This window comes from Bombina bombina, chromosome 3 (genome assembly GCF_027579735.1).
Source record: "Bombina bombina isolate aBomBom1 chromosome 3, aBomBom1.pri, whole genome shotgun sequence".
NCBI classification, from domain to species: domain Eukaryota; kingdom Metazoa; phylum Chordata; class Amphibia; order Anura; family Bombinatoridae; genus Bombina; species Bombina bombina.
Genome location: NC_069501.1, coordinates 1,130,082,768 through 1,130,107,989, shown reverse-complemented (window position 1 = coordinate 1,130,107,989; position 25,222 = coordinate 1,130,082,768). Strand labels below are relative to the sequence as shown.

Sequence of the window (25,222 nt, the reverse complement as noted above, 5' to 3'; positions counted from 1 at the left end):
ATTTTTTGATGCGTAGCAAAGAGCGCCAAAAACGGCCCCTCCCCCTCACACACAGCAGTGAGAGAGAAACGAAACTGTCACAATTAAAACAAGCAACTGCCAAGTGGAAAAATAATGCCCAAATATTTATTCACTCAGTACCTCAGAAAATGCAAACGATTCTACATTCCAGCAAAAACGTTTAACATAATAAATACCTATTAAAAGGTTTAATGTACTTTTAACAGAGTAATTCCGGTGAAATACCATCCCCAGAATACTGAAGTGTAGAGTATACATACATGTCATTATAACGGTATGGCAGGATTTTCTCATCAATTCCATTCAGAAAATAAAAACTGCTACATACCTCAATGCAGATTCATCTGCCCGCTGTCCCCTGATCTGAAGCTTTTACCTCCCTCAGATGGCCGAGAAACAGCAATATGATCTTAACTACTCCGGTTAAAATCATAGTAAAAACTCTGGTAGATTCTTCTTCAAACTCTGCCAGAGAGGCAATAACACGCTCCGGTGCTATTGTAAAATAACAAACTTTTGATTGAAGTTATAAAAACTAAGTATAATCACCATAGTCCTCTCACACATCCTATCTAGTTGCTGGGTGCAAGAGAATGACTGGGAGTGACGTAGAGGGGAGGAGCTATATGCAGCTCTGCTGGGTGAATCCTCTTGCATTTCCTGTTGGGGAGGAGTTATATCCCAGAAGTAATGATGACCCGTGGACTGATCACACATAACAGAAGAAATTACCCTCTTGCTTAGAGGATGTAGAATTTGAGGCTGGTCCGTTTCTGCGAAAGGGACGAAAATTTGGTTTATTTTTAGCCTTAAAAGACCTATCCTGAGGAAGGGCGTGGCCCTTTCCCCCAGTGATGTCTGAAATAATCTCTTTCAAGTCAGGGCCAAACAGCGTTTTCCCCTTGAAAGGGATGTTAAGCAATTTGTTCTTGGAGGACACATCCGCTGACCAAGACTTTAGCCAAAGCGCTCTGCGCGCCACAATAGCAAAACCTGAATTTTTCGCCGCTAATCTAGCTAATTGCAAAGTGGCGTCTAAGGTAAAAGAGTTAGCCAATTTAAGTGCATGAACTCTGTCCATAACCTCCTCATAAGAAGATTCTTTATTGAGCGACTTTTCTAGTTCTTCGAACCAGAAACACGCTGCTGTAGTGACAGGAACAATGCAGGAAATTGGTTGTAGAAGGTAACCTTGCTGAACAAACATCTTTTTAAGCAAACCCTCTAATTTTTTATCCATAGGATCTTTCAAAGCACAACTATCTTCTATAGGGATAGTAGTGCGTTTGTTTAGAGTAGAAACCGCCCCCTCGACCTTGGGGACTGTCTGCCATAAGTCCTTCCTGGGGTTGACCATAGGAAATAATTTCTTAAATATAGGGGGAGGGACAAAAGGTATGCCGGGCCTTTCCCATTCTTTATTTACAATGTCCGCCACCCGCTTGGGTATAGGAAAAGCTTCGGGGGGCACCGGGACCTCTAGGAACTTGTCCATCTTACATAATTTCTCTGGAATGACCAAATTGTCACAATCATCCAGAGTAGATAACACCTCCTTAAGCAGAGCGCGGAGATGTTCCAATTTAAATTTGAATGTAATAACGTCAGGTTCAGCTTGTTGAGAAATTTTTCCTGAATCTGAAATTTCTCCCTCAGACAAAACCTCCCTTCAGACTGGTGTAAGGGCATGTCAGAACCATTATCATCAGCGTCCTCATGCTCTTCAGTATCTAAAACAGAGCAGTCGCGCTTTCGCTGATAAGTGGGCATTTTGGCTAAAATGTTTTTAATAGAATTATCCATTACAGCCGTTAATTGTTGCATAGTAAGGAGGATTGGCGCACTAGATGAACTAGGGACCTCCTGAGTGGGCAAGACTTGGGTAGACATAGAAGGAGATGATGCAGTACCATGCTTACTCCCCTCACTTAAGGAATCATTTTGGGCAACATTATTATCAGTGGCATCATTGTCCCTACTTTGTTTATCACATTCATCACATATATTTAAATGGAGAGGAACCTTGGCTTCCGAACATACAGAACATCGTCTATCTGATGGTTCAGACATGTTAATAGGCATAAACTTGATAACAAAGCACAAAAAACGTTTTAAAATAAAACCGTTACTGTCACTTTAAATTTTAAACTGAACACACTTTATTACTGAATATGTGAAAAAGTATGAAGGAATTGTTCAAAATTCACCAAAATTACACCACAGTGTCTTAAAGCCTTAAAAGTATTGCACACCAAATTTGAAAGCTTTAACTCTTAAAATAACGGAACCGGAGCCGTTTTTACATTTAACCCCTATACAGTCCCTGGTATCTGCTTTGCTGAGACCCAACCAAGCCCAGAGGGGAATACGATACCAAATGACGCCTTCAATAGGCTTTTTCAGTGGATCTGAGCTCCTCACACATGCATCTGCATGCCTTGCTTTCCAAAAACAACTGCGCATTAGTGGCGCGAAAATGAGGCTCTGCCTATGACTAGGAAAGGCCCCCAGTGAAAAAGGTGTCCAATACAGTGCCTGCCGTTTTTTTAATACAATTCCCAGATTAAAATAACTCTTCAAAGTTATAATCCATTAAACATGCTTATAAAGTAATCGTTTTAGCCCAGAAAAATGTCTACCAGTCTTTAAAGCCCTTGTGAAGCCCTTTATTCTTATAATTAAACTAAGAAAATGGCTTACCGGATCCCATAGGGAAAATGACAGCTTCCAGCATTACCAAGTCTTGTTAGAAATGTGTCATACCTCAAGAAGCAAAGACTGCACACTGTTTCCCCCAACTGAAGTTACTTCATCTCAACAGTCCTGTGTGGAAACAGCCATCGATTTTAGTAACGGTTGCTAAAATCATCTTCCTCTTACAAACAGAAATCTTCATCTCTTTTCTGTTTCAGAGTAAATAGTACATACCAGCACTATTTTAAAATAACAAACTCTTGATTGAAGAATAAAACTACATTTAAACACCAAAAAACTCTAAGCCATCTCCGTGGAGATGTTGCCTGTGCAACGGCAAAGAGAATGACTGGGGAAGGCGGAGCCTAGGAGGGATCATGTGACCAGCTTTGCTGGGCTCTTTGCCATTTCCTGTTGGGGAAGAGAATATCCCACAAGTAAGGATGACGCCGTGGACCGGACACACCTATGTTGGAGAAATGCAACGATTTCTCCTTAGAATTCTTAGGATTAGGACATAATGAAGGAACCACAATTTCTCTACTAATGTTGTTGGAATTCACAACCTTAGGTAAAAATTCAAAAGAAGTTCGCAACACCGCCTTATCCTGATGAAAAATCAGAAAAGGAGACTCACAAGAAAGAGCAGATAATTCAGAGACTCTTCTGGCAGAAGAGATGGCCAAAAGGAACAAAACTTTCCAAGAAAGTAATTTAATGTCCAATGAATGCATGGGTTCAAAAGGAGGAGCTTGAAGAGCCCCCAGAACCAAATTCAAACTCCAAGGAGGAGAAATAGACTTAATGACAGGTTTTATACGAACCAAAACTTGTACAAAACAATGAATATCAGGAAGATTAGCAATCTTTCTGTGAAAAAGAACAGAAAGAGCAGAGATTTGTCCTTTCAAGGAACTTGCGGACAAACCTTTATCTAAACCATCCTGAAGAAACTGTAAAATCCAAGAAATATAAGTCTTCCAGACTCTATAATATATCTCTCTAGATACAGATTTACGAGCCTGTAACATAGTATTAATCACAGAGTCAGAAAAACCTCTTTGACCAAGAATCAAGCGTTCAATCTCCATACCTTTAAATTTAAGGATTTGAGATCCTGATGGAAGAAAGGACCTTGCGACAGAAGGTCTGGTCTTAACGGAAGAGTCCACGGCTGGCAAGAGGCCATCCGGACAAGATCCGCATACCAAAACCTGTGAGGCCATGCTGGAGCTACCAGCAGAACAAACGAGCATTCCTTCAGAATCTTGGAGATTACTCTTGGAAGAAGAACTAGAGGCGGAAAGATATAGGCAGGATGATACTTCCAAGGAAGTGATAATGCATCCACTGCCTCCGCCTGAGGATCCCGGGATCTGGACAGATACCTGGGAAGTTTGTTGTTTAGATGAGAAGCCATCAGATCTATTTCTGGGAGTTCCCACATTTGAACAATCTGAAGAAATACCTCTGGGTGAAGAGACCATTCGCCCGGATGCAACGTTTAGCGACTGAGATAATCCGCTTCCCAATTGTCTATACCTGGGATATGAACCGCAGAGATTAGACAGGAGCTGGATTCCGCCCAAACCAGAATTCGAGATACTTCTTTCATAGCCAGAGGACTGTGAGTCCCTCCTTGATGATTGATGTATGCCACAGTTGTGACATTGTCTGTCTGAAAACAAATGAACGATTCTCTCTTCAGAAGAGGCCAAGACTGAAGAGCTCTGAAAATTGCACTGAGTTCCAAAATATTGATCGGTAATCTCACCTCCTGAGATTCCCAAACCCCTTGCGCCGTCAGAGACCCCCACACAGCTCCCCAACCTGTAAGACTTGCATCTGTTGAGATTATAGTCCAGGTCGGAAGAACAAAAGAAGCCCCCCTGAATTAAACGATGGTGATCTGTCCACAGTGGAGGCTCCTCCATATGTGCACTGTCGCACGTGAACCCCCAGGGGGCAGAGGAGGGGGGGGAAATGAGCAGAAGAAAAAAAAATGAGAAAAAAAAATTATGAAAAATTTTATTTTTATTTTTTATTTATATTATTTTATATTATATTTATTTATAAATGTATTATTTTCCTGTGTGGTGTCTGTGTCTGTGACTGTGAGACTGTGCAGTGTAACTATCATCATCATGCATATTAGGCTGATGAAACCTGAAAGTGGAAAGGGCTGTTTTGCCTATACTTCTATGTATCGCACGTGCGATATATAGAAGTATAGGCAAAATCACTTTCCACTTTAAAACTGCATTGACTGCAGCGACACCTACAGGCCAGCCCCATAGCCTTCCTGTTCGCACAGCTCTTAGTGTGCGGGAGCCAGCTGTCACGTGACACTCGCACACTAAGAGCTGAGCTGACTATGTGTGTGGGAGGAGAGGAGGCAGGGGCGTAACAGTTACGCCGTAACTACCAAGTAATATTAAATTTTATGAGAGGGCTTTTGAAAGGGGGGGAGGAGTTTGCCGCTAGGATGCCTTGTGTAGCTGCAGTTAGAACTGGCCCAGAGAACAGAAGAGATGTTTAATGCGTTGCCTTAACAGACTGAACTTCTAGCTGCTGAAACTGTGAGTGTTAACAAGTAGCCCGGTCACAACATGTTTTTTTATATGTCCTACTCCTATGCTCATTACGACAGCCCACAGTGAGAGTTAGCAGCACAGTCCCTGTGCAGCCATCTCATCTACAGTCTCTCTCTGCCCAGCAGCACCGTGCAGTGTAAAAGCAGGCTGATTAGTATCAGGGATAAAATAGAGCCAGTGCCACGTGGTGTTTGACCCCCACCCTCCATTGTCAAAAACACTACTTGTCTGCTTATTTAGCAATAGCTCAGGACAGGAAAAACAAAACCAAAGCAGCTTTGGTTTTGTTTTTTCTGTCCTGAGCTATTTCTAATTAAGCGCCCCCTATTGACACTGTTTATTAGCGGAATCAATGAAATGACATAAGTGAAAAAGTGGCTTTTATTCCAGTTAAGTAAAATATAAGGCAGAGAACAAGGCAAAGCAAAACACGGTTCTAGTTAAAAAGTACAGTGTTTTGCTGTGTCCTGTTCTTCTATGGCTTAGATTTTACTGTTCTGAATTACTGAAATAAAACGCTACCGCTATGATAAGTTTGACTACAGAGAGCCATGAGACTGGCTCCTTCTCTAGCTAAACTGGTTGACCTGCCCTGTTAGCAGAGGACGCTGAGGGAAAGGATGAGGCACAGCAAGGAGGTACCCGGCAGTTACTATAGCCTTAGTTCATTCATAAAAACCCCTGACACTTGCCTTCAAAAACCCTAAATTTATTATTGCATCTAAGACAGAGGTCAGCAGAATCATTTTACACTGCGTGCTGCGCTGCTGTAGGAAGTATGTTAGTGGAGTTAGAACAGGACCCTGGAGACAGCGTGACTCGTGAGTAACAAACATTCATTATATGCTGTCAGTAGTGCCTTAGATGTTTGAAGCTGTTCACACTCCGTTACATGAATCTATGCTAATCAAAGACTCAAAGTAGCTGTGTCTGACTCTGTTGGTAGTCTCCCCCCTCCCTGCTCTCATTTCCTCCATTCCCTCTCAAGGCAAAGTGGCATCTCCCTTCCTGCTATCTATCTCTAACCTGCTTGTCATGAGGATGATGTCAATAGGTTATCAGAAAAAAAAAACCACATGGGAAATGTGTTGCTGGGGGTTGGGGATTCCTATTTCAGAATAACTATTAACCCCTTTGTCAGACTTTGCCATAGTGTGTATGTATGAGTGTATTTGTTATGTGTGTGTATATGTTTGTATGAGTTTATATCTGTGTATGTTGGTGTGCATTTGTGTATATATGTATGTATGTTCATATGTATGTATGTGTATATATATATATATATATATATATATATATATATATATATAATGTGTGTGTGTTTCTTGGGGGTATCACAGCCGGTGCCTCACCAGCATCTGAGCTCAACGCACGTCACTGGTGTGCATGTATGTATTTGTGTGTGTATATGTATTTGTGTGTATGTATATGTGTGTGTGCATGTGTATATGTATGTGTGTGTGCATGTGTATATGTATGTGTGTGTATGTATGTGTGTGTGTGTGTGTGTGTGTGTATGTGTGTGTATATATATATATATATATATATATATACACACACACACACATTAAAAAGGGGCGGAGCCATCTGAGGGGCGGGGCTAGTGCTCCCCCATCTTCAAAAGTCACCAGCCGCCACTGTCTGTCCACCACGTCAGAGAATGTCGTACAATCGGTTTTAAAGATATTAATTGAGATATCTTTGTGAAATCCTTGCACCATTGGTTCAGCATACAGAGCTGAAGAGGTCGCATGTGAAAACGAGCAAAGGGGATCGCGTCCGATGCAGCAGTCATAAGACCTAGAATTTTCATGCATAAGGCTACCGAAGGGAATGATTGTGACTGAAGGTTTCGACAAGCTGAAATCAATTTTAGACGTCTCTTGTCTGTCAAAGACAGAGTCATGGACACTGAATCTATCTGGAAACCCAAAAAGGTTACCCTTGTCTGAGGAATCAATGAACTTTTTAGTGAATTGATCCTCCAACCATGATCTTGAAGAAACAACACAAGTCGATTCGTATGAGATTCTGCTAAATGTGAAGACTGATCAAGTACCAAGATATCGTCCAAATAAGGAAATACCACAATACCCTGTTCTCTGATTACAGACAGAAGGGCACCGAGAACCTTTGTAAAAATTCTTGGAGCTGTAGCTAGGCCAAACGGCAGAGCCACAAACTGGTAATGCTTGTCCAGGAAAGAGAATCTCAGGAACTGATAGTGAGCTGGATGAATCGGAATATGCAGATATGCATCCTGTAAATCTATTGTAGACATATAATGCCCTTGCTGAACAAAAGGCAAGATAGTCCTTACAGTTACCATTTTGAATGTTAGTATCCTTACATAACGATTCAATATTTTTAGATCCAGAACTGGTCTGAAGGAATTCTCCTTCTTTGGTACAATGAAGAGATTCGAATAAAACCCCAGCCCCTGTACCAAAACTGGAACTGGCATAATTACTCCAGCCAACTCTAGATCTGAAACAAATTTCAGAAATGTTTGAGCTTTCACTGGGTTTACTGGGACACGGGAAAGAAAAAATCTCTTTGCAGGAGGTCTTATCTTGAAACCAATTCTGTACCCTTCTGAAACAATGTTCTGAATCCAAAGATTGTGAACAGAATTGATCCAAATTTCTTTGAAAAAACGTAATCTGCCCCCTACCAGCTGAGCTGGAATGAGGGCCGCACCTTCATGTGGACTTAGAAGCTGGCTTTGCTTTTCTAGAAGGCTTGCATTTATGCCAGACTGGAGATGGTTTCCAAACTGAAACTGCTCCTGAGGATGAAGGATCAGGCTTTTGTTCTTTGTTGAAATGAAAGGAACGAAAACGATTATTAGCCCTGTTTTTACCTTTAGATTTTTTATCCTGTGGTAAAAAAGATCCTTTCCCACCAGTAACAGTTGAGATAATAGAATCCAACTGAGAACCAAATAATTTATTACCCTGGAAAGAAAGGGAAAGTAGAGTCGATTTAGAAGACATATCAGCATTCCAAGTTTTAAGCCATAAAGCTCTTCTATCTAAAATAGCTAGAGACATAAACCTGACATCAACTCTGATAATATAAAAAATGGCATCACAGATAAAATTATTAGCATGTTGAAGAAGAATAATAATATTATGAGAATCATGATCTGTTACTTGTTGCGCTAAAGTTTCCAACCAAAACGTTGAAGCTGCAGCAACATCAGCCAATGATATAGCAGGTCTAAGAAGATTACCTGAACACAGATAAGCTTTTCTTAGAAAGGATTCAATTTTCCTATCTAAAGGATCCTTAAAGGAAGTACCATCTGCCGTAGGAATAGTAGTACGTTTAGCAAGGGTAGAAATAGCCCCATCAACTTTAGGGATTTTGTCCCAAAACTCTAATCTGTCGGACGGCACAGGATATAATTGCTTAAAACATTTAGAGGGAGTAAATGAATTACCGAAATTATTCCATTCTCTGGAAATTACTTCAGAAATAGCACCAGGAACAGGAAAAACTTCTGGAATAACCACAGGAGATTTTAAAGACCTTGTCTAAATGTTTAGATTTAGTATCAAGAGGACCAGAATCCTCAATTTCTAAAGCAATTAAAAGTTCTTTAAGTAAAGAACGAATAAATTCCATTTTAAATAAATATGAAGATTTATCAGCATCAACCTCTGAGACAGAATCCTCTGAACCAGAGGAATCATTAGAATCAGAATGATGATGTTCATTTAAAAATTCATCTGGATCACGAGAAGTTTTAAAAGATTTTTTGTGTTTACTAGAAGGAGGAATAACAGACATAGCCTTCTTAATGGATTCAGAAACAAAATCTCTTATGTTATCAGGAACACTCTGAACATTAGATGTTGTTGGAACTGCAACAGGTAATGGTACTTTACTAAAGGAAATATTATCTGCATTAACAAGTTTGTCATGACATTTAATACAAACAACAGCTGGAGGAACAGCTACCAAAAGTTTACAGCAGATACACTTAGCTTTGGTAGTTCCAGCACCAGACAGCGATTTTCCTGAAGTATCTTCTGACTCAGATGCAACGTGAGACATCTTGCAATATGTAAGAGAAAAAACAACATATAAAGCAAAATTGATCAAATTCCTTAAATGACAGTTTCAGGAATGGGAAAAAATGCCAAAGAACAAGCTTCTAGCAACCAGAAGCAATGAAAAATGAGACTTAAATAATGTGGAGACAAAAGCGACGCCCATATTTTTTTAGCGCCAAAAAAAGATGCCCACATTATTTGGCGCCTAAATGCTTTTGGCACCAAAATGACACCACATCCGGAACGCCGACATTTTTGGCGCAAAAGAACGTAAAAAAATGACGCAACTTCCGGCGACACGTATGACGCCGGAAACAAAAAAGATTTTTTGCGCCAAGAATGACGCAATAAAATGAAGCATTTTCAGCCCCCGCGAGCCTAACAGCCCACAGGAAAAAAGTCAAATTTTTAAGGTAAGAAAAATGATTGATTCAAATGCATTATCCCAAATATGAAACTGACTGTCTGAAAAAAAGGAATGTTGAACATTCTGAGTCAAGGCAAATAAATGTTTGAATACATATATTTAGAACTTTAAAAAAGTGCCCAACCATAGCTTTAGAGTGTCACAGAAAATAAGACTTACTTACCCCAGGACACTCATCTACATGTTTGTAGAAAGCCAAACCAGTACTGAAACGAAAATCAGCAGAGGTAATGGTATATATATATAAGAGTATATCATCGATCTGAAAAGGGAGGTAAGAGATGAATCTCTACGACCGATAACAGAGAACCTATGAAATAGACCCCGTAGAAGGAGATCATTGAATTCAAACAGGCAATACTCTCTTCACATCCCTCTGACATTCACTGCACGCTGAGAGGAAAACCGGGCTCCAACCTGCTGCGGAGCGCATATCAACGTAGAATCTAGCACAAACTTACTTCACCACCTCCATAGGAGGCAAAGTTTGTAAAAACTGATTTGTGGGTGTGGTGAGGGGTGTATTTGTAGGCATTTTGAGGTTTGGGAAAATTTGCCCCTCCTGGTAGGAATGTATATCCCATACGTCACTAGCTCATGGACTCTTGCTAATTACATGAAAGAAATATTTGTTTTCATGGGGTTTTTTTTTAGAAAGAAGTTACATACACAAATAATAAAACAATGCATTAGTCAATATTTCTGCAAACATAGTACTGTCTAGAACAGGGTTCTGCAAATCACGAGTCGGGACCAATTACTGGGTTGCAACACCATGTTCACTGGGTTGCGCTTGTGTGTGTGTTGTAGAAGAGTGTGTATGGTGGGTGTGTTATATGATAGTGTGTGTGCGTTTGGGAATGTGGTTCATGTTGTTTAAGTGTTGTTTGATAGTGTGTGGAATGTGTGTTCTATGAGAGTGTGTGGTGTATTGTCTGTGTAGTGCGTGTTAGAGAGTGTGGTGTGTGTGTTATATGGAAAGGTTTGTGGTGTGTGGTGTGTATTGTGTGCTATATGAGAGTGTATGTGGTGTGTGTAGTGTGTTATATGAGAGTGTGTGTGTGTGTGTGTGTTACATAGATAACAATAGAGCGCCCCCTTATTCCCTAGTATAAATCACAGCAAATGCACTGCTGTATGCCAATAGCTGTCATCCACGCTATATGAGTTATGGGTTTGCTAAAGGACAGTTGTTATGTCTACAACGCAATTGCTCTGAGGATGACAGCTTCTTGACGGAAAGCAAAACCATAAAGGTTAAAGTTTTTAGGTAGAGGCTATTAGAGGAAGATTATTGAGAAGGCCTTCGAAGAAGTAAGGTGTATGGATAGAAAAATACTATTGGCAACTAACCGAGGAAGAGAACTCCCAGACAAACATTTATAATCACATATAATTTGTGGAATTATCTGTAACAACCTTCTAATTCTATAGGCAGATGATGAGCTGAAAGATATTGTAAAAGCTGGTTGTAATTTTATATGTAGAAACAAACTGCGATTTCCCCAAGATTGTTATGCAAGCCTACACCAAAAAAACATAATTTATGCTTACCTGATAAATTTATTTCTCTTGTAGTGTATCCAGTCCACGGATCATCCATTACTTGTGGGATATTCTCCTTCCCAACAGGAAGTTGCAAGAGGATCACCCACAGCAGAGCTGCTATATAGCTCCTCCCCTCACTGCCATATCCAGTCATTCGACCGAAACAAGACGAGAAAGGAGAAACCATAGGGTGCAGTGGTGACTGTAGTTTAATTAAAATTTAGACCTGCCTTAAAAGGACAGGGCGGGCCGTGGACTGGATACACTACAAGAGAAATAAATTTATCAGGTAAGCATAAATTATGTTTTCTCTTGTTAAGTGTATCCAGTCCACGGATCATTCATTACTTGTGGGAAACCAATACCAAAGCTAAACTACACGGATGATGGGAGGGACAAGGCAGGAACTTAAACGGAAGGAACCACTGCCTGTAGAACCTTTCTCCCAAAAACAGCCTCCGAAGAAGCTAAAGTGTCAAATTTGTAAAATTTTGAAAAGGTGTTAGGCGAAGACCAAGTCGCAGCCTTGCAAATCTGTTCAACAGAGGCCTCATTTTTAAAGGCCCAGGTGGAAGCCACAGCTCTAGTAGAATGAGCTGTAATCCTTTCAGGGGGCTGCTGTCCAGCAGTCTCATAGGCTAAGCGTATTATGCTCCGAAGCCAAAAGTAGAGAGAGGTTGCCGAAGCTTTTTGACCTCTCCTCTGTCCAGAGTAAACGACAAACAGGGCAGATGTTTGACGAAAATCTTTAGTAGCCTGTAAGTAAAACTTCAAAGAACGGACTACGTCCAGATTATGCAAAAGACGTTCCTTCTTTGAAGAAGGATTAGGACACAATGATGGAACAACAATCTCTTGATTGATATTCCTGTTAGAAACCACCTTAGGTAAAAACCCAGGTTTGGTACACAGAACTACCTTGTCTGAATGAAAAATCAGATAAGGAGAATCACAATGTAAGGCAGATAACTCAGAGACTCTTCGAGCCGAGGAAATAGCCATCAAAAACAGAACTTTCCAAGATAAAAGTTTAATATCAATGGAATGAAGGGGTTCAAACGGAACTCCCTGAAGAACTTTAAGAACCAAGTTTAAGCTCCACGGGGGAGCAACATTTTTAAACACAGGCTTAATCCTAACCAAAGCCTGACAAAATGCCTGGACGTCTGGAACTTCTGCCAGACGCTTGTGCAAAAGAATAGACAGAGCAGAGATCTGTCCCTTTAAAGAACTAGCTGATAAGCCTTTGTCCAAACCCTCTTGGAAAAAGGACAATATCCTAGTAATCCTAACCTTACTCCATGAGTAACTCTTGGATTCACACCAATAAAGATATTTACGCCATATCTTATGGTAGATTTTCCTGGTGACAGGCTTCCGATCCTGTATTAAGGTATCAATGACTGACTCGGAGAAGCCACGCCTTGATAGAATCAAGCGTTCAATCTCCATGCAGTCAGTCTCAGAGAAATCAGATTTGGATGATTGAAAGGACCTTGTATTAGAAGGTCCTGCCTCAGAGGCAGAGTCCATGGTGGAAGAGATGACATGTCCACTAGGTCTGCATACCAGGTCCTGCGTGGCCACGCAGGCGCTATCAGAATCACCGATGCTCTCTCCTGTTTGATTTTGGCAATCAGTCGAGGGAGCAGAGGAAAGGTGGAAACACATAGGCCAGGTTGAAGAACCAAGGAGCTGCTAGAGCATCTATCAGCGTTGCTCCCGGGTCCCTGGACCTGGATCCGTAACAAGGAAGCTTGGCGTTCTGGCGAGACACCATGAGATCCAGTTCTGGTTTGCCCCAACGATGGACCAGTTGAGCAAACACCTCCGGATGGAGTTCCCACTCCCCCGGATGAAAAGTCTGACGACTTAGAAAATCCGCCTCCCAGTTCTCTACGCCTGGAATGTGGATCGCTGACAGGTGGCAAGAGTGAGACTCTGCCCAGCGAATTATCTTTGAGACTTCCAACATCGCTAGGGAACTCCTGGTTCCCCCTTGATGGTTGATGTAAGCCACAGTCGTGATGTTGTCCGACTGAAATCTGATAAACCTCAGTGTTGCTAACTGAGGCCAAGCTAGAAGAGCATTGAATATTGCTCTTAACTCCAGAATATTTATCGGGAGGAGTTTCTCCTCCTGAGTCCACGATCCCTGAGCCTTCAGGGAGTTCCAGACTGCGCTCCAACCTAGAAGGCTGGCATCTGTTGTTACAATCGTCCAATCTGGCCTGCGAAAGGTCATACCCTTGGACAGATGGACCCGAGAAAGCCACCAGAGAAGAGAATCTCTGGTCTCTTGATCCGGATTTAGTAGAGGGGACAAATCTGAGTAATCCCCATTCCACTGACTTAGCATGCATAATTGCAGCGGTCTGAGATGCAGGCGCGCAAATGGCACTATGTCCATTGCCGCTACCATTAAGCCGATTACTTCCATGCACTGAGCCACTGACGGGCGTGGAATGGAATGAAGGACACGGCAAGCATTTAGAAGTTTTGATAACCTGGACTCCGTCAGGTAAATTTTCATCTCTACAGAATCTATAAGAGTCCCAAGGAAGGAGACTCTTGTGAGTGGTGATAGAGAACTCTTTTCCACGTTCACTTTCCACCCATGCGACCTCAGAAATGCCAGAACTATCTCTGTATGAGACTTGGCAATTTGAAAGCTTGACGCCTGTATCAGGATGTCGTCTAGATACGGAGCCACCGCTATGCCTCGCGGTTTTAGAACTGCCAGACGTGAGCCCAGAACCTTTGTAAAAATTCTCGGGGCAGTGGCCAACCTGAAGGGAAGAGCTACAAATTGGTAATGCCTGTCTAGAAAGGCAAACCTTAGGAACCGATGATGATCTTTGTGAATCGGTATGTGAAGGTAGGCATCCTTTAAGTCCACTGTGGTCATGTACTGACCCTCTTGGATCATGGGTAGGATGGTCCGAATAGTTTCCATTTTGAATGATGGAACTCTGAGGAATTTGTTTAAGATCTTTAGATCCAAGATTGGTCTGAAGGTTCCCTCTTTCTTGGGAACCACAAACAGATTTGAATAAAATCCCTGTCCCTGTTCCGTCCGCGGAACTGGATGGATCACTCCCATTACTAGGAGGTCTTGCACACAGCTTAGGAATGCCTCTTTCTTTATCTTGTTTGCTGATAACCTTGAAAGATAAAATCTCCCTTGTGGAGGAGAAACTTTGAAGTCCAGAAGATATCCCTGAGATATGATCTCCAACGCCAAGGGATCCTGAACATCTCATGCCCACGCCTGGGCGAAGAGAGAAAGTCTGCCCCCCACTAGATCCGTTTCCGGATAGGGGGCCGTTCCTTCATGCTGTCTTGGAGGCAGCAGCAGGCTTTCTGGCCTGCTTGCCTTTGTTCCAGGACTGGTTAGGTTTCCAGGCCTGTCTGGAATGAGCAACAGTTCCCTCTTGTTTTGAAGCGGAGGAAGTTGATGCTGCTCCTGCCTTGAAATTTCGAAAGGCACGAAAATTAGACTGTTTGGCCTTTGATTTGGCCCTGTCCTGAGGAAGGGTATGACCCTTGCCTCCAGTAATGTCAGCAATAATTTCCTTCAAGCCAGGCCCGAATAAGGTCTGCCCCTTGAAAGGAATGTTGAGTAATTTAGACTTTGAAGTCACGTCAGCTGACCAGGATTTAAGCCATAGCGCCCTACGCGCCTGGATGGCGAATCCGGAATTCTTAGCCGTTAGTTTAGTCAAACGAACAATGGCATCAGAAACAAATGAGTTAGCTAGCTTAAGCGTTCTAAGCTTGTCAATAATTTCATTCAATGGAGCTGTCTAGATGGTCTCTTCCAGGGCCTCAAACCAGAATGCCGCCGCAGCAGTGACAGGCGCAATGCATGCAAGGGGCTGTAAAATAAAACCTTGTTGAATAAACATTTTCTTAAGGTAACCCTCCAATTTTTTATCCATTGGATCTGAAAAAGCACAACTGTCCTCAACCGGGATAGTGGTACGCTTTGCTAAAGTAGAAACTGCTCCCTCCACCTTAGGGACCGTCTGCCATAATTCCCGTGTAGTGGCATCTATTGGAAACATTTTTCTAAATATAGGAGGTGGGGAAAAGGGCACACCGGGTCTATCCCACTCCTTGCTAATAATTTCTGTAAGGAAAAACATCAGTACACACCGGCACCGCATAGTATCTATCCAGCCTACACAATTTCTCTGGAATTGCAACTGTGTTACAGTCATTCAGAGCAGCTAATACCTCCCCAAGCAATACACGGAGGTTCTCAAGCTTAAATTTAAAATTAGAAATCTCTGAATCAGGTTTCCCCGAGTCAGAGATGTCACCCACAGACTGAAGCTCTCCGTCCTCATGTTCTGCATATTGTGACGCAGTATCAGGCATGGCTCTAACAGCATTTGCGCGCTCTGTATCTCTCCTAAGAGCTATCGCGCTTGCCTCTTAATTCAGGCAATCTAGATAATACCTCTGACAGGGTATTATTCATGATTGCAGCCATGTCCTGCAAGGTAATCGCTATGGGCGTCCCTGATGTAATTGCGCCATATTAGCGTGCGTCCCCTGAGCGGGAGGCGAAGGGTCTGACACGTGGGGAGAGTTAGTCGGCATAACTTCCCCCTCGACAGAACCCTCTGGTGATAATTCTTTTATAGATAAAGACTGATCTTTACTGTTTAAGGTGAAATCAATACATTTAGTACACATTTTCCTATGGGGCTCCACCATGGCTTTCAAACATAATGAACAAGTAGGTTCCTCTGTGTCAGACATGTTTAAACAGACTATCAATGAGACTAGCAAGCTTGGAAAACACTTTAAAACAAGTTTACAAGCAATATAAAAAACGTTAATGCGCCTTTAAGAAACACAAATTTTCCCAAATTTTGAAATAACAGTGAAAAAATGAAGTTACACTAACGAAATTTTTACAGTGTATGTAATAAGTTAGCAGAGCATTGCACCCACTTGCAAATGGATGATTAACCCCTTAATACCAAAAACGGAATAACAAATGACAAAAACGTTTTTTAAACAGTCACAACTGCCACAGCTCTACTGTGGCTTTTTACCTCCCTCAATACGACTTTTGAAGCCTTTTGAGCCCTTCAGAGAAGTCCTGGATCATGCAGGAGGAAGCTGGATGTCTGTGTCTAATTTTTTCTGTGCAAAAAAAACGCCAAAATAGGCCCCTCACACTCATATTACAACAGTGGGAAGCCTCAGGGAACTGTTTCTAGGCAAAATTCAAGCCAGCCATGTGGAAAAAACTAGGCCCCAATAAGTTTTATCACCAAACATATGTAAAAAACGATTAAACATGCCAGCAAACGTTTTAAAATACACTTTTATAAGAGTATGTATCTCTATTAATAAGCCTGATACCAGTCGCTATCACTGCATTTAAGGCTTTACTTACATTACTTCGGTATCAGCAGCATTTTCTAGCAAATTCCATCCCTAGAAAAATATTTTAACTGCACATACCTTATTGCAGGAAAACCTGCAAGCTATTCCCCCTCTGAAGTTACCTCACTCCTCAGAATATGTGAGAACAGCAAAGGATCTTAGTTACTTCTGCTAAGATCATAGAAAACGCAGGCAGATTCTTCTTCTAAATACTGCCTGAGATAAACAGTACACTCCGGTACCATTTAAAAATAACAAACTTTTGATTGAAGAAATAAACTAAGTATAAAACACCACAGTCCTCTTACGACCTCCATCTTAGTTGAGAGTTGCAAGAGAATGACTGGATATGGCAGTGAGGGGAGGAGCTATATAGCAGCTCTGCTGTGGGTGATCCTCTTGCAACTTCCTGTTGGGAAGGAGAATATCCCACAAGTAATGGATGATCCGTGGACTGGATACACTTAACAAGAGAAAATAGCTAGTTAGAATCTAAAGGACATTACAAGTCTGTCACAATGGCATGTAAAGCATGTGAATATACAAGCCCAAGTAAATACTTTCAGTAGAGTGTAACCCAAAGAGTATTTACACATCAATTCTGTACTAATTGCAGTTCTGAAATTTGTAATTTACGTAATTAAATGTACATCACGTAATCTGCAGTATGTAGGGTGTACTACTAGGGAAGTATGAGTGTGCATTAGGGAACATCTCGATGCTATTGAACATGGTGTTACAGTTACGGGAGCTGCCAAACACTATACTATATACCAACATCATAAGAATGTTAGCAGGATGATCATTGACTTAGTCAAGAAGGGGGCGAGAGAACTAGGGATCTTTAGGAGAGAAGCCTACTGGATCTTTATGTTACAAACTCGGAGACTGAAGGGGTTGAATATAGAACATGATGTGATCAACTTCTGGTAGACACTTAGGATATACTGTAATGGATACATGTATGTTACTAGATAGTGAGTTTTGAAAATTCTATTCTGGTTACCATTATGGTAAGCTTCCATTATTTCCTAAAATGTTTAGGATGCTCTGTTTGAATTCAACCATTATTACCATCTAGTTATGAGATTACCATATGAGTGGGTGTTTTTAAATATTTAAATAAATTGAATATAAATACTTACCCCACTTGACTTAAGTGATATATTTAAATATATTGAATATCAATACTACCCAACTTGATTTAAGTGATGTATTTGAATATATTGAATATCAATACTACCCCACTTGATTAAGTGATGTATTTAAATATATTGAAAATCAATACTTAGATATAGGATTTTGACTCATTATTATATAAAGGTGTTACTGTGTTTTATACAAACCTCTTGAATCTTGAAATCAATTTAAATTTGCAATGCAATAGTCATGCTTTATTCTTTCTGTAAGAGTAGGGAGCTTTGAAAAGTAATCAATAAAGCTATAGTGACTAAATAATCAATGGACAGAAACTTTTTTGATTGCTTAAAGGGATATGAAACCCACAATTTTTCTTTCATAATACAGATAAAGCATGCTTTTTTAAACAACTTTCTAATTTACTTCTATTATTAATTTCTCTTCATTCTCTTGGTCTCTTTTGTTGAAAAACAGGGACGTATGCTTAGAAGCCAGCCCATTTCCCGGAACACTAAACAGTTTAAGATATCACAAAGTTTACATTCTGGCATAGAAATTGTAACATTGAATCGACAGCTCAAGACGTTTGATTTTATATATTACAACAGTGACATCTAGTGGCCATGTCCACTATATGTAAGGACTGTTAATGAAGGTTTCTATATAAATATATGGAGCTCAGTGCGGATATTGTACTTGTGGTTGTTGAAAAGATAGGTTGGATATCTGTACATTTTATTTAAACTCTGCTTAGTGCAATACATAATTCAATTGATTATGCTGTACTAAGGCTATAAACCCATGCACTCTGTTGATCTTGGGTTACCAATCAATGTTAAAGTTAGTGGAATATAAGAATGTATAGTAAATGTGGGCACTAGTGTCTATGATTAAGGCTGGATAGGGCTGAAACACGCAAGACTACCCAGCCTGCAGTTATTAGTGATGCCACTTGTATTTTTACTTTGCTTTAATAAAGATGAAACTTTTTAACCCATGAAGGTAAAGTTTGTTGCTAGCTGTCCCTAAAGGTCTTCTACTGTATTCCCCACCTTTGACCTGATTAATATAATCCACAAAGTTTGGTTTAGCACACCATGCAAAAAGAGTTTAAATACATCTATTTGTGAGATGTGCTAAACCAAACTGTGTGGATTTGTATTTAAAAAAAGGAAGACTGACCATCTCCCATTGGTTAAAGCACCCACCCAAGCTCAGGTGTACTCATGACAGTGTATTGGAGATGTATATAAAGCCAGGGAGGTCTCATCGAATTACAAAGAGAAAAAGTAGGAGTGATTCAGCCCATAAAGGCAAAGTATTGTAGTATTAGGACCAGTTAACATTGGGACACCTTGTAAGTTGGTGACTGGCAAAATATGGCCATATTGTGTGACTAATATCCCAATTTTAATATAAAAGCATAGGCGATATTTGCAGGCAATTTTTGCAACATTTAAAAATATTTTGTTGATTTGCAAGTGGATTATATATAAATATCATTTTTTTTTACCCCCAGACCATCCTCCTGCTATTTCTATCTTCCCCTTTCTAATATCCTACTATATACATTTAATATACCACCAACATCTGGAAACATGAAAATGATTACTGCAGTTGATCTTACCATAAATCCTTCAATGGTTCTGTAAAATGAATCCAACAATAAGCATCCTAAAGAACAAACTTGAGATGTGCGGTCCCAGCCGTCAGAGCAATGCACTAATACACTGGCGTTTTCATCATTTATGGCCTGAAATTTAGAATAAAATAATATTTCAAAATTGTTACATTAAATGTTTGTATGATCCTTAAAACATTTATTTATTTACATGTTGCATCTTCTAGAGAAGGCCTTGGTAAACACCAGGATCGCTCCTAAATTATTATTTTACTGGTTAATGAATTCAGCATTGCTCTATATATCCATACAAATACCCTGGTTCCTCAATATTCTTTCTGGCTCCTAAAACTGCTATTAATTTTAAAATACTTTAAACTGTTAGCAGAACAGACACATATAGATAAAAGGCTAGATTATCAATCTGCAAATGGACAGGATTCACATGAACCTCTCCATATTTGATCGCAGAGCGTACGGCAGATTTACTGCCCATATTTACCATTGCACAAGCGAACACTCCCCTACTCTTGCACAACCAATTGCGTGAGAGTAGGGCTTCTTAATCACTCCCGTCAATTGACTCTGGGGTGATTTTCATCCGCCAACTCCAAGTTGCAGGCATAAATGAGCGAGCCTGCAACAAATCAGGGCATTCGATAAATCTTGCCCAAAGCATAAGCAGATAAAGTGTGTGTTATGTCCAATCTCTGTTTCCTTGTCTATAATAACAGAACAAGAGGAAATACAGGAACAGAAGTAAAGATCTAGAATTAAATCACAGACACACATAAGCAGCCAGCTGCTGCTAAAATATGCAAGTGGAAATAATTTGTTTACTGTATTAAAGGAACGGTGTACTCTAAAAATGTGTTTCCTCTTAACATGTTTCCATTGACTTGTTATACAAGCTACAGAAATGTATAAGAAATTGTTCAGTGAAACTCAACGTATTCCTCTAAATAGCATGCCCGTTCAAATGTGCTGAGTCTCCAGGACGACCAGATATGCTTATCTTATATCTCTCTCTCTATACACAAATGACAATACTTAGGTACTGAAATTTTCATTATAGGTGGTGGTTTCAATGAGCAAAGACAGTCATTTGAATTGCAAGAATAAACTTCACAGATTAAATTTCCAATACATTTACTATTATGAGGTTGGTGTAATGAAGAGATATAAAACAGTGTCCCCTCTACCGATTTCCTTGACTGATATACATAATCCCCAAGTGCAATATTTAGTTTCCAACATAATTTGCATTTTCAGTTTGAGTGAATGTTTAAAAGGACATGAAACCCAAAACCTCTTTTGTGTTTCAGACAGAGCATACAATTAAAAAAATGTAAATTGTTTTTTATTATAAATTTTACTTTGTTCTCATGGTATTTGCTGTTGAAAAGATACCTTGGTAAGGTAGCGTGCTTATGTCTAGAGCACTGCATGGCAGGAAAAAGTGCTATAGCAAATGTATAACATACACGTACACACTCCTGAGTTTACCTCCCCTGCTTTTAAGATGCCAAGAGAACAAAGAAAACTTGATAAGTAAATTAAACATCTGTTCTATCTGAATTATGAAAGAAAAATGATGGGTTTCGTGTCCCTTTAAGGTGCTTACTAACCTGATATGAAACCGTCTGTGTGTGCATCCAGGAGTTGCAGCGATTCCAATAATGAAGCAAAATATTTCACTTCAGAAAAACCCTCTCTAGTGACGATTATGATACATTATCATTTCATAAATACTACAATGAACATAGGTTGATGATCTTGCATTACTAAATTTTCTTCGCTAACATTTAACTCAGATCTCTAGTTTTATCTTTCTAGTCTACAGCTATAACCTCTACATTCCTTTTGTTTCAAATTCTCAAAGATGCAAATCATACAATCCCCTACACTCAATCTTATACCCCCCATTATTTAGTTGTATCTCCCCAAACCCCGGCCTCCCATTATCCATCACCTGTTACAGATAGCCCAACAGTTATGTTGTACCTTAGCTAAGCAAACAGCAGCATCCAGCACAGCTTTGATATGACGGAGCCATCCTGAATTTTCTAAACCATTATAAAAATCATTAACAGATACAGATTTTGTCCCACCAACTGAAATTGAGAGACAAAAAAAAAAAAAAAAAAAGTTAATTATGCATAGAAAAATAACAGCTTTTTTTAAAAGATCAGTAAAACATAAATTATGCTTACCTGATAATTTCCTTTTCTTCTGATGGAAAGAGTCCACAGCTGAATTCATTACTTTTGGGAAATACAGAACCTGGTCACCAGGAGGAGGCAAAGACACTCCAGCCAAAGGCTTAAATACTCCCCTCATCCCCCAGTCATTCTGCCGAGGAACAAGGAACAGTAGAAGAAACATCAGGGTGAAAGGTGCCAGAAGAATATAAGGACGCCCCACATAAATTATAAGAGGAAAAGCCCCAATGACACTGACTCGCAGTTAATCCAGAAGCCAAACTAGAGACCGCAAACGGACTCGCCTGAGCCAACAGTCCTCCACCAGGAGACACCGTCGCCCAACAAACGGTCCCCCACCGCTCACCCCCCAAAAATGAAGGGGACACAAGCCGAAAACCCCCAAGGGGACAAGGCAAAGGAGGACCGAGGAAACCGAAAGGTCCCCTAATACAAACTAGAACACCTCCAAGAGGGAGCCCAGCTCACAGAGACCCAAAGGAACCCAAACAGGGAAAGGAGGCCATGCCAATACCAAGCGAACCCCGGGATAAGACCGGGCACAGAGACAGAACAGACGTCTCTCCTACATCCTGCAAGCACGGAATGGAAATGAAGAGGCAAAGTCCTCCCAGTGTCTGACCATAGAATACCAAGGTATTCGACCATGAAAAAGTGTTAAATACACTCAGGTGAAAAACCCCAAGTTTCAGAACACAGCGTCCATAAAAGGACAACACAGATAGTACTTGCGAGGAAGAAGAAGCAGTCATGCAAGAAACAGACTGCCAAAGCAACACCCGGATAGAGGGCATGCTCCAGGCAACCTAAATCGCTGGACCTACACACAGGTCCCTAAAAAGGGGAACACAATACCTCAAATCGAGGCCCCCCGAGAAGGAGAGTATACCCTCAAAACCCAAAGGAAGAGTAAACCCACTTCTAAAATCAATGGAGCATGGTGAAAGAAAAATCTATACCTTAGCAGACTGAGCTAACAGGATAGACTCAACAAGCTCACACATCCATAGGAGACTGCAACCCGAACGCAGCGCATTAGACCGCTCGGCCATCCTGACCCACAGATCCACACCCAGCTGGATCAACCCAGCCTCAGTGATCCAACACAGGGGAGCAAAGAATCTCGAAACTGGTACAGGAATGAGCGTAAGGATAGCACAGCCATCCCCACAGAGTACAAGTACAGCCCGACTCTGAAAACAGACAACAAGGCCATAGACCAAAGGATCTATCCAAATAAAGGCCCAACAAGTCTGACTTGAAGCCAGCAAGACCCCAGGGGGAACCAATCCCACCTCCGCTTCCCATCCAGGAGAAGCCACAAGCAAGGGCTCCATCTCCATAGGGAGTAGAATATCCCCTAAAGAAAAGGGATGATGCCGGAAGCGCAACAACACCTCAAGGACCGAAGGCATGGGTTAATGGGAAGATAAATTCCCAACATTGATGTCCTAAAAAGGAACCCCCCTACAAATAGCTTGCCAAGCAGAGGCACAGCCAAGCCTAACCACACTCAGAAAACCTGGCCAACCATGACCCGGTCATGTACATGGAAGAAGGTGGAACTGAACCACTCTGTCCCTAGACAGGTACAGGTTTGAAGCCTAGACCCCAGACCACTGAGGATCATCTGAGCCCAAGTTCCTAAAACCGTGGAACACCCCGACCAGCCCTGAGATCCAAGATTTCAAAACCACCCAAAACTGGATCAGGAAAAAGGCCAAGCGAAGCTTCAGCAACCAGAAGTCTCAGGGAGAAAAACAGGTCCGGGCACCAATAGTTCAGGCAAACCTTACCCTAGAACTAAACACCCCATCGGGCCAAAAAGTCAGACACAAGGGATATGGATGCATATCCAGAGAATCCGGATAGCAAGAAGAATTTGAAAGCCCGACCAAAGGAAGGAACCCCCCCTATCTAAAGTCCAACGCTCCAAGGAGAACGGCTAGAAGTCGTATGAAGATACTTCCCAAAGCCTCAGGACAACCAAGGGACACCTTGCGGTCAAAAAAATCCTACTAGCAGGACTAGTCTCCCTATCACCTCTGCTCAAGCAGAGGACACAAGGAAGAGAAAAGCACTAAATCTACCCAGCTCCGGAAAACCCTGAGCTCAACAAAGTCCCCGCAGGGAACAACCATCACCCGAAAACACAGATCCCTAAAAGGAGATCCAACTCACCCGGAGATAATGGAAGACCCAAAGGTCTCTCATAACTCACAGACAGTACACGACAAAGAGTAAAAGCTGCATCTAGAAACACTATAAACAGTTTACGCTGCAAGGTGGGAAGAGCTGCAACTGGTTTTAAACTGCAAACCTTCCGCATGCTAGACAGCTATCCTGTACAAGCTTGTCCAAAAGGACAAATCCAGAGGCCTAAAAGATGAAGGCCAAACCGCTCAACTGCCGTAAGGGGGGTTAAGCCCTCCAACCCTCCACCACATGGGGGAGGCTCTAGGTTCTGATGAAATCAGATGTCAGATAGAGTGACACAGCGGAAAACTCCCTTGCCTGGCCATCTATGACTGAAGGCTATAAGGACTGAAACAATCCTTCCCGCCTCACGGGCCCACAGGTCCTCTCGAATGCTTAGTTGAACATGAAAAACAATGATAGCCTGAGCACTCAGCGCTTCTACCAAACCAGCTGAGCAGAACAGCGCTACGTGTCTGAACATCTGCAAGACCAAATGAACCCAACAGGACCAGCCTGCACTTAGGGTCCCAAACGGCAAGCTGCGTAAATTCTCCCTCATAGGGGAAAAAACAGAAAACAGACATTTTAAACATAGGACTAACATGTCTAAAACAACTTCCGAAGAAGTAATAGAGTATCCAATCCCAGAAAGTTCCAGAAGGAAACAAAAACAAATAAAAGACATCCCATCGGATATAAATAAAATATAAGGCAACCCGGAGGTTAACGCCCAAAAAGTCACAGGCCTACTCGCAAGACCAGCCAAACGGAGCCCTATCTTACAAAACTGGGAAAGATTTCAAACAAATGACAATCAGGAGATTACTTCATCCCCACATGTCTAATGAGGTGCACCATTTGAATTATCAAACTGAAAATCCGCGTAACTGGTAACAATAGGGTCATTAAACAACTGAAAAACATGTCTGAGCAACAAGCGAAGGCACGCAATCCTGTAACGAAAAGGCACAACACTCAGGGGCAGATACTCCCGCGGGGAACTGTAGAGGCCCTCCCCAAGGCGGAAGGCCCAGGACAATAGGGCACAAGCACATTCTCCAATAAGACGAACAATCGCCAACATTATGTGGAAGCAAAAACGTGCTGCAACCTCCGGGGAAAACACGCCACCCCGCATGGAGGAACCATAAACTGGGTTACCCGCATGTGCAGAAGTATGATTTGGTAGGGAACTCGCCTCTCGGAGGACAGAACCCCCAGAGGCAGATGGCTCAGCAGTCCCTTGATTCCCCGAGCCCGAGGAACCAGGCGCTCTGAAATGGCATACG

The 25,222-nt window shown here is 41.4% G+C and overlaps 1 protein-coding gene across 1 annotated transcript in view; it reads right to left on the bottom strand.

The window, feature by feature from the left end:
* The window catches only part of MTMR6 (myotubularin related protein 6), a 205,516-nt gene that overhangs the window by 67,923 nt on the left and 112,371 nt on the right, over window positions 1-25,222 (bottom strand). The window contains exons 8-9 of the mRNA XM_053708501.1: window positions 21,517-21,626; window positions 19,519-19,644 (exon numbers count right to left, since the gene is read on the bottom strand). Coding sequence (XP_053564476.1) covers window positions 19,519-19,644; window positions 21,517-21,626 — 236 coding nt within the window. The remainder of the gene's footprint in view (window positions 1-19,518; window positions 19,645-21,516; window positions 21,627-25,222) is intronic.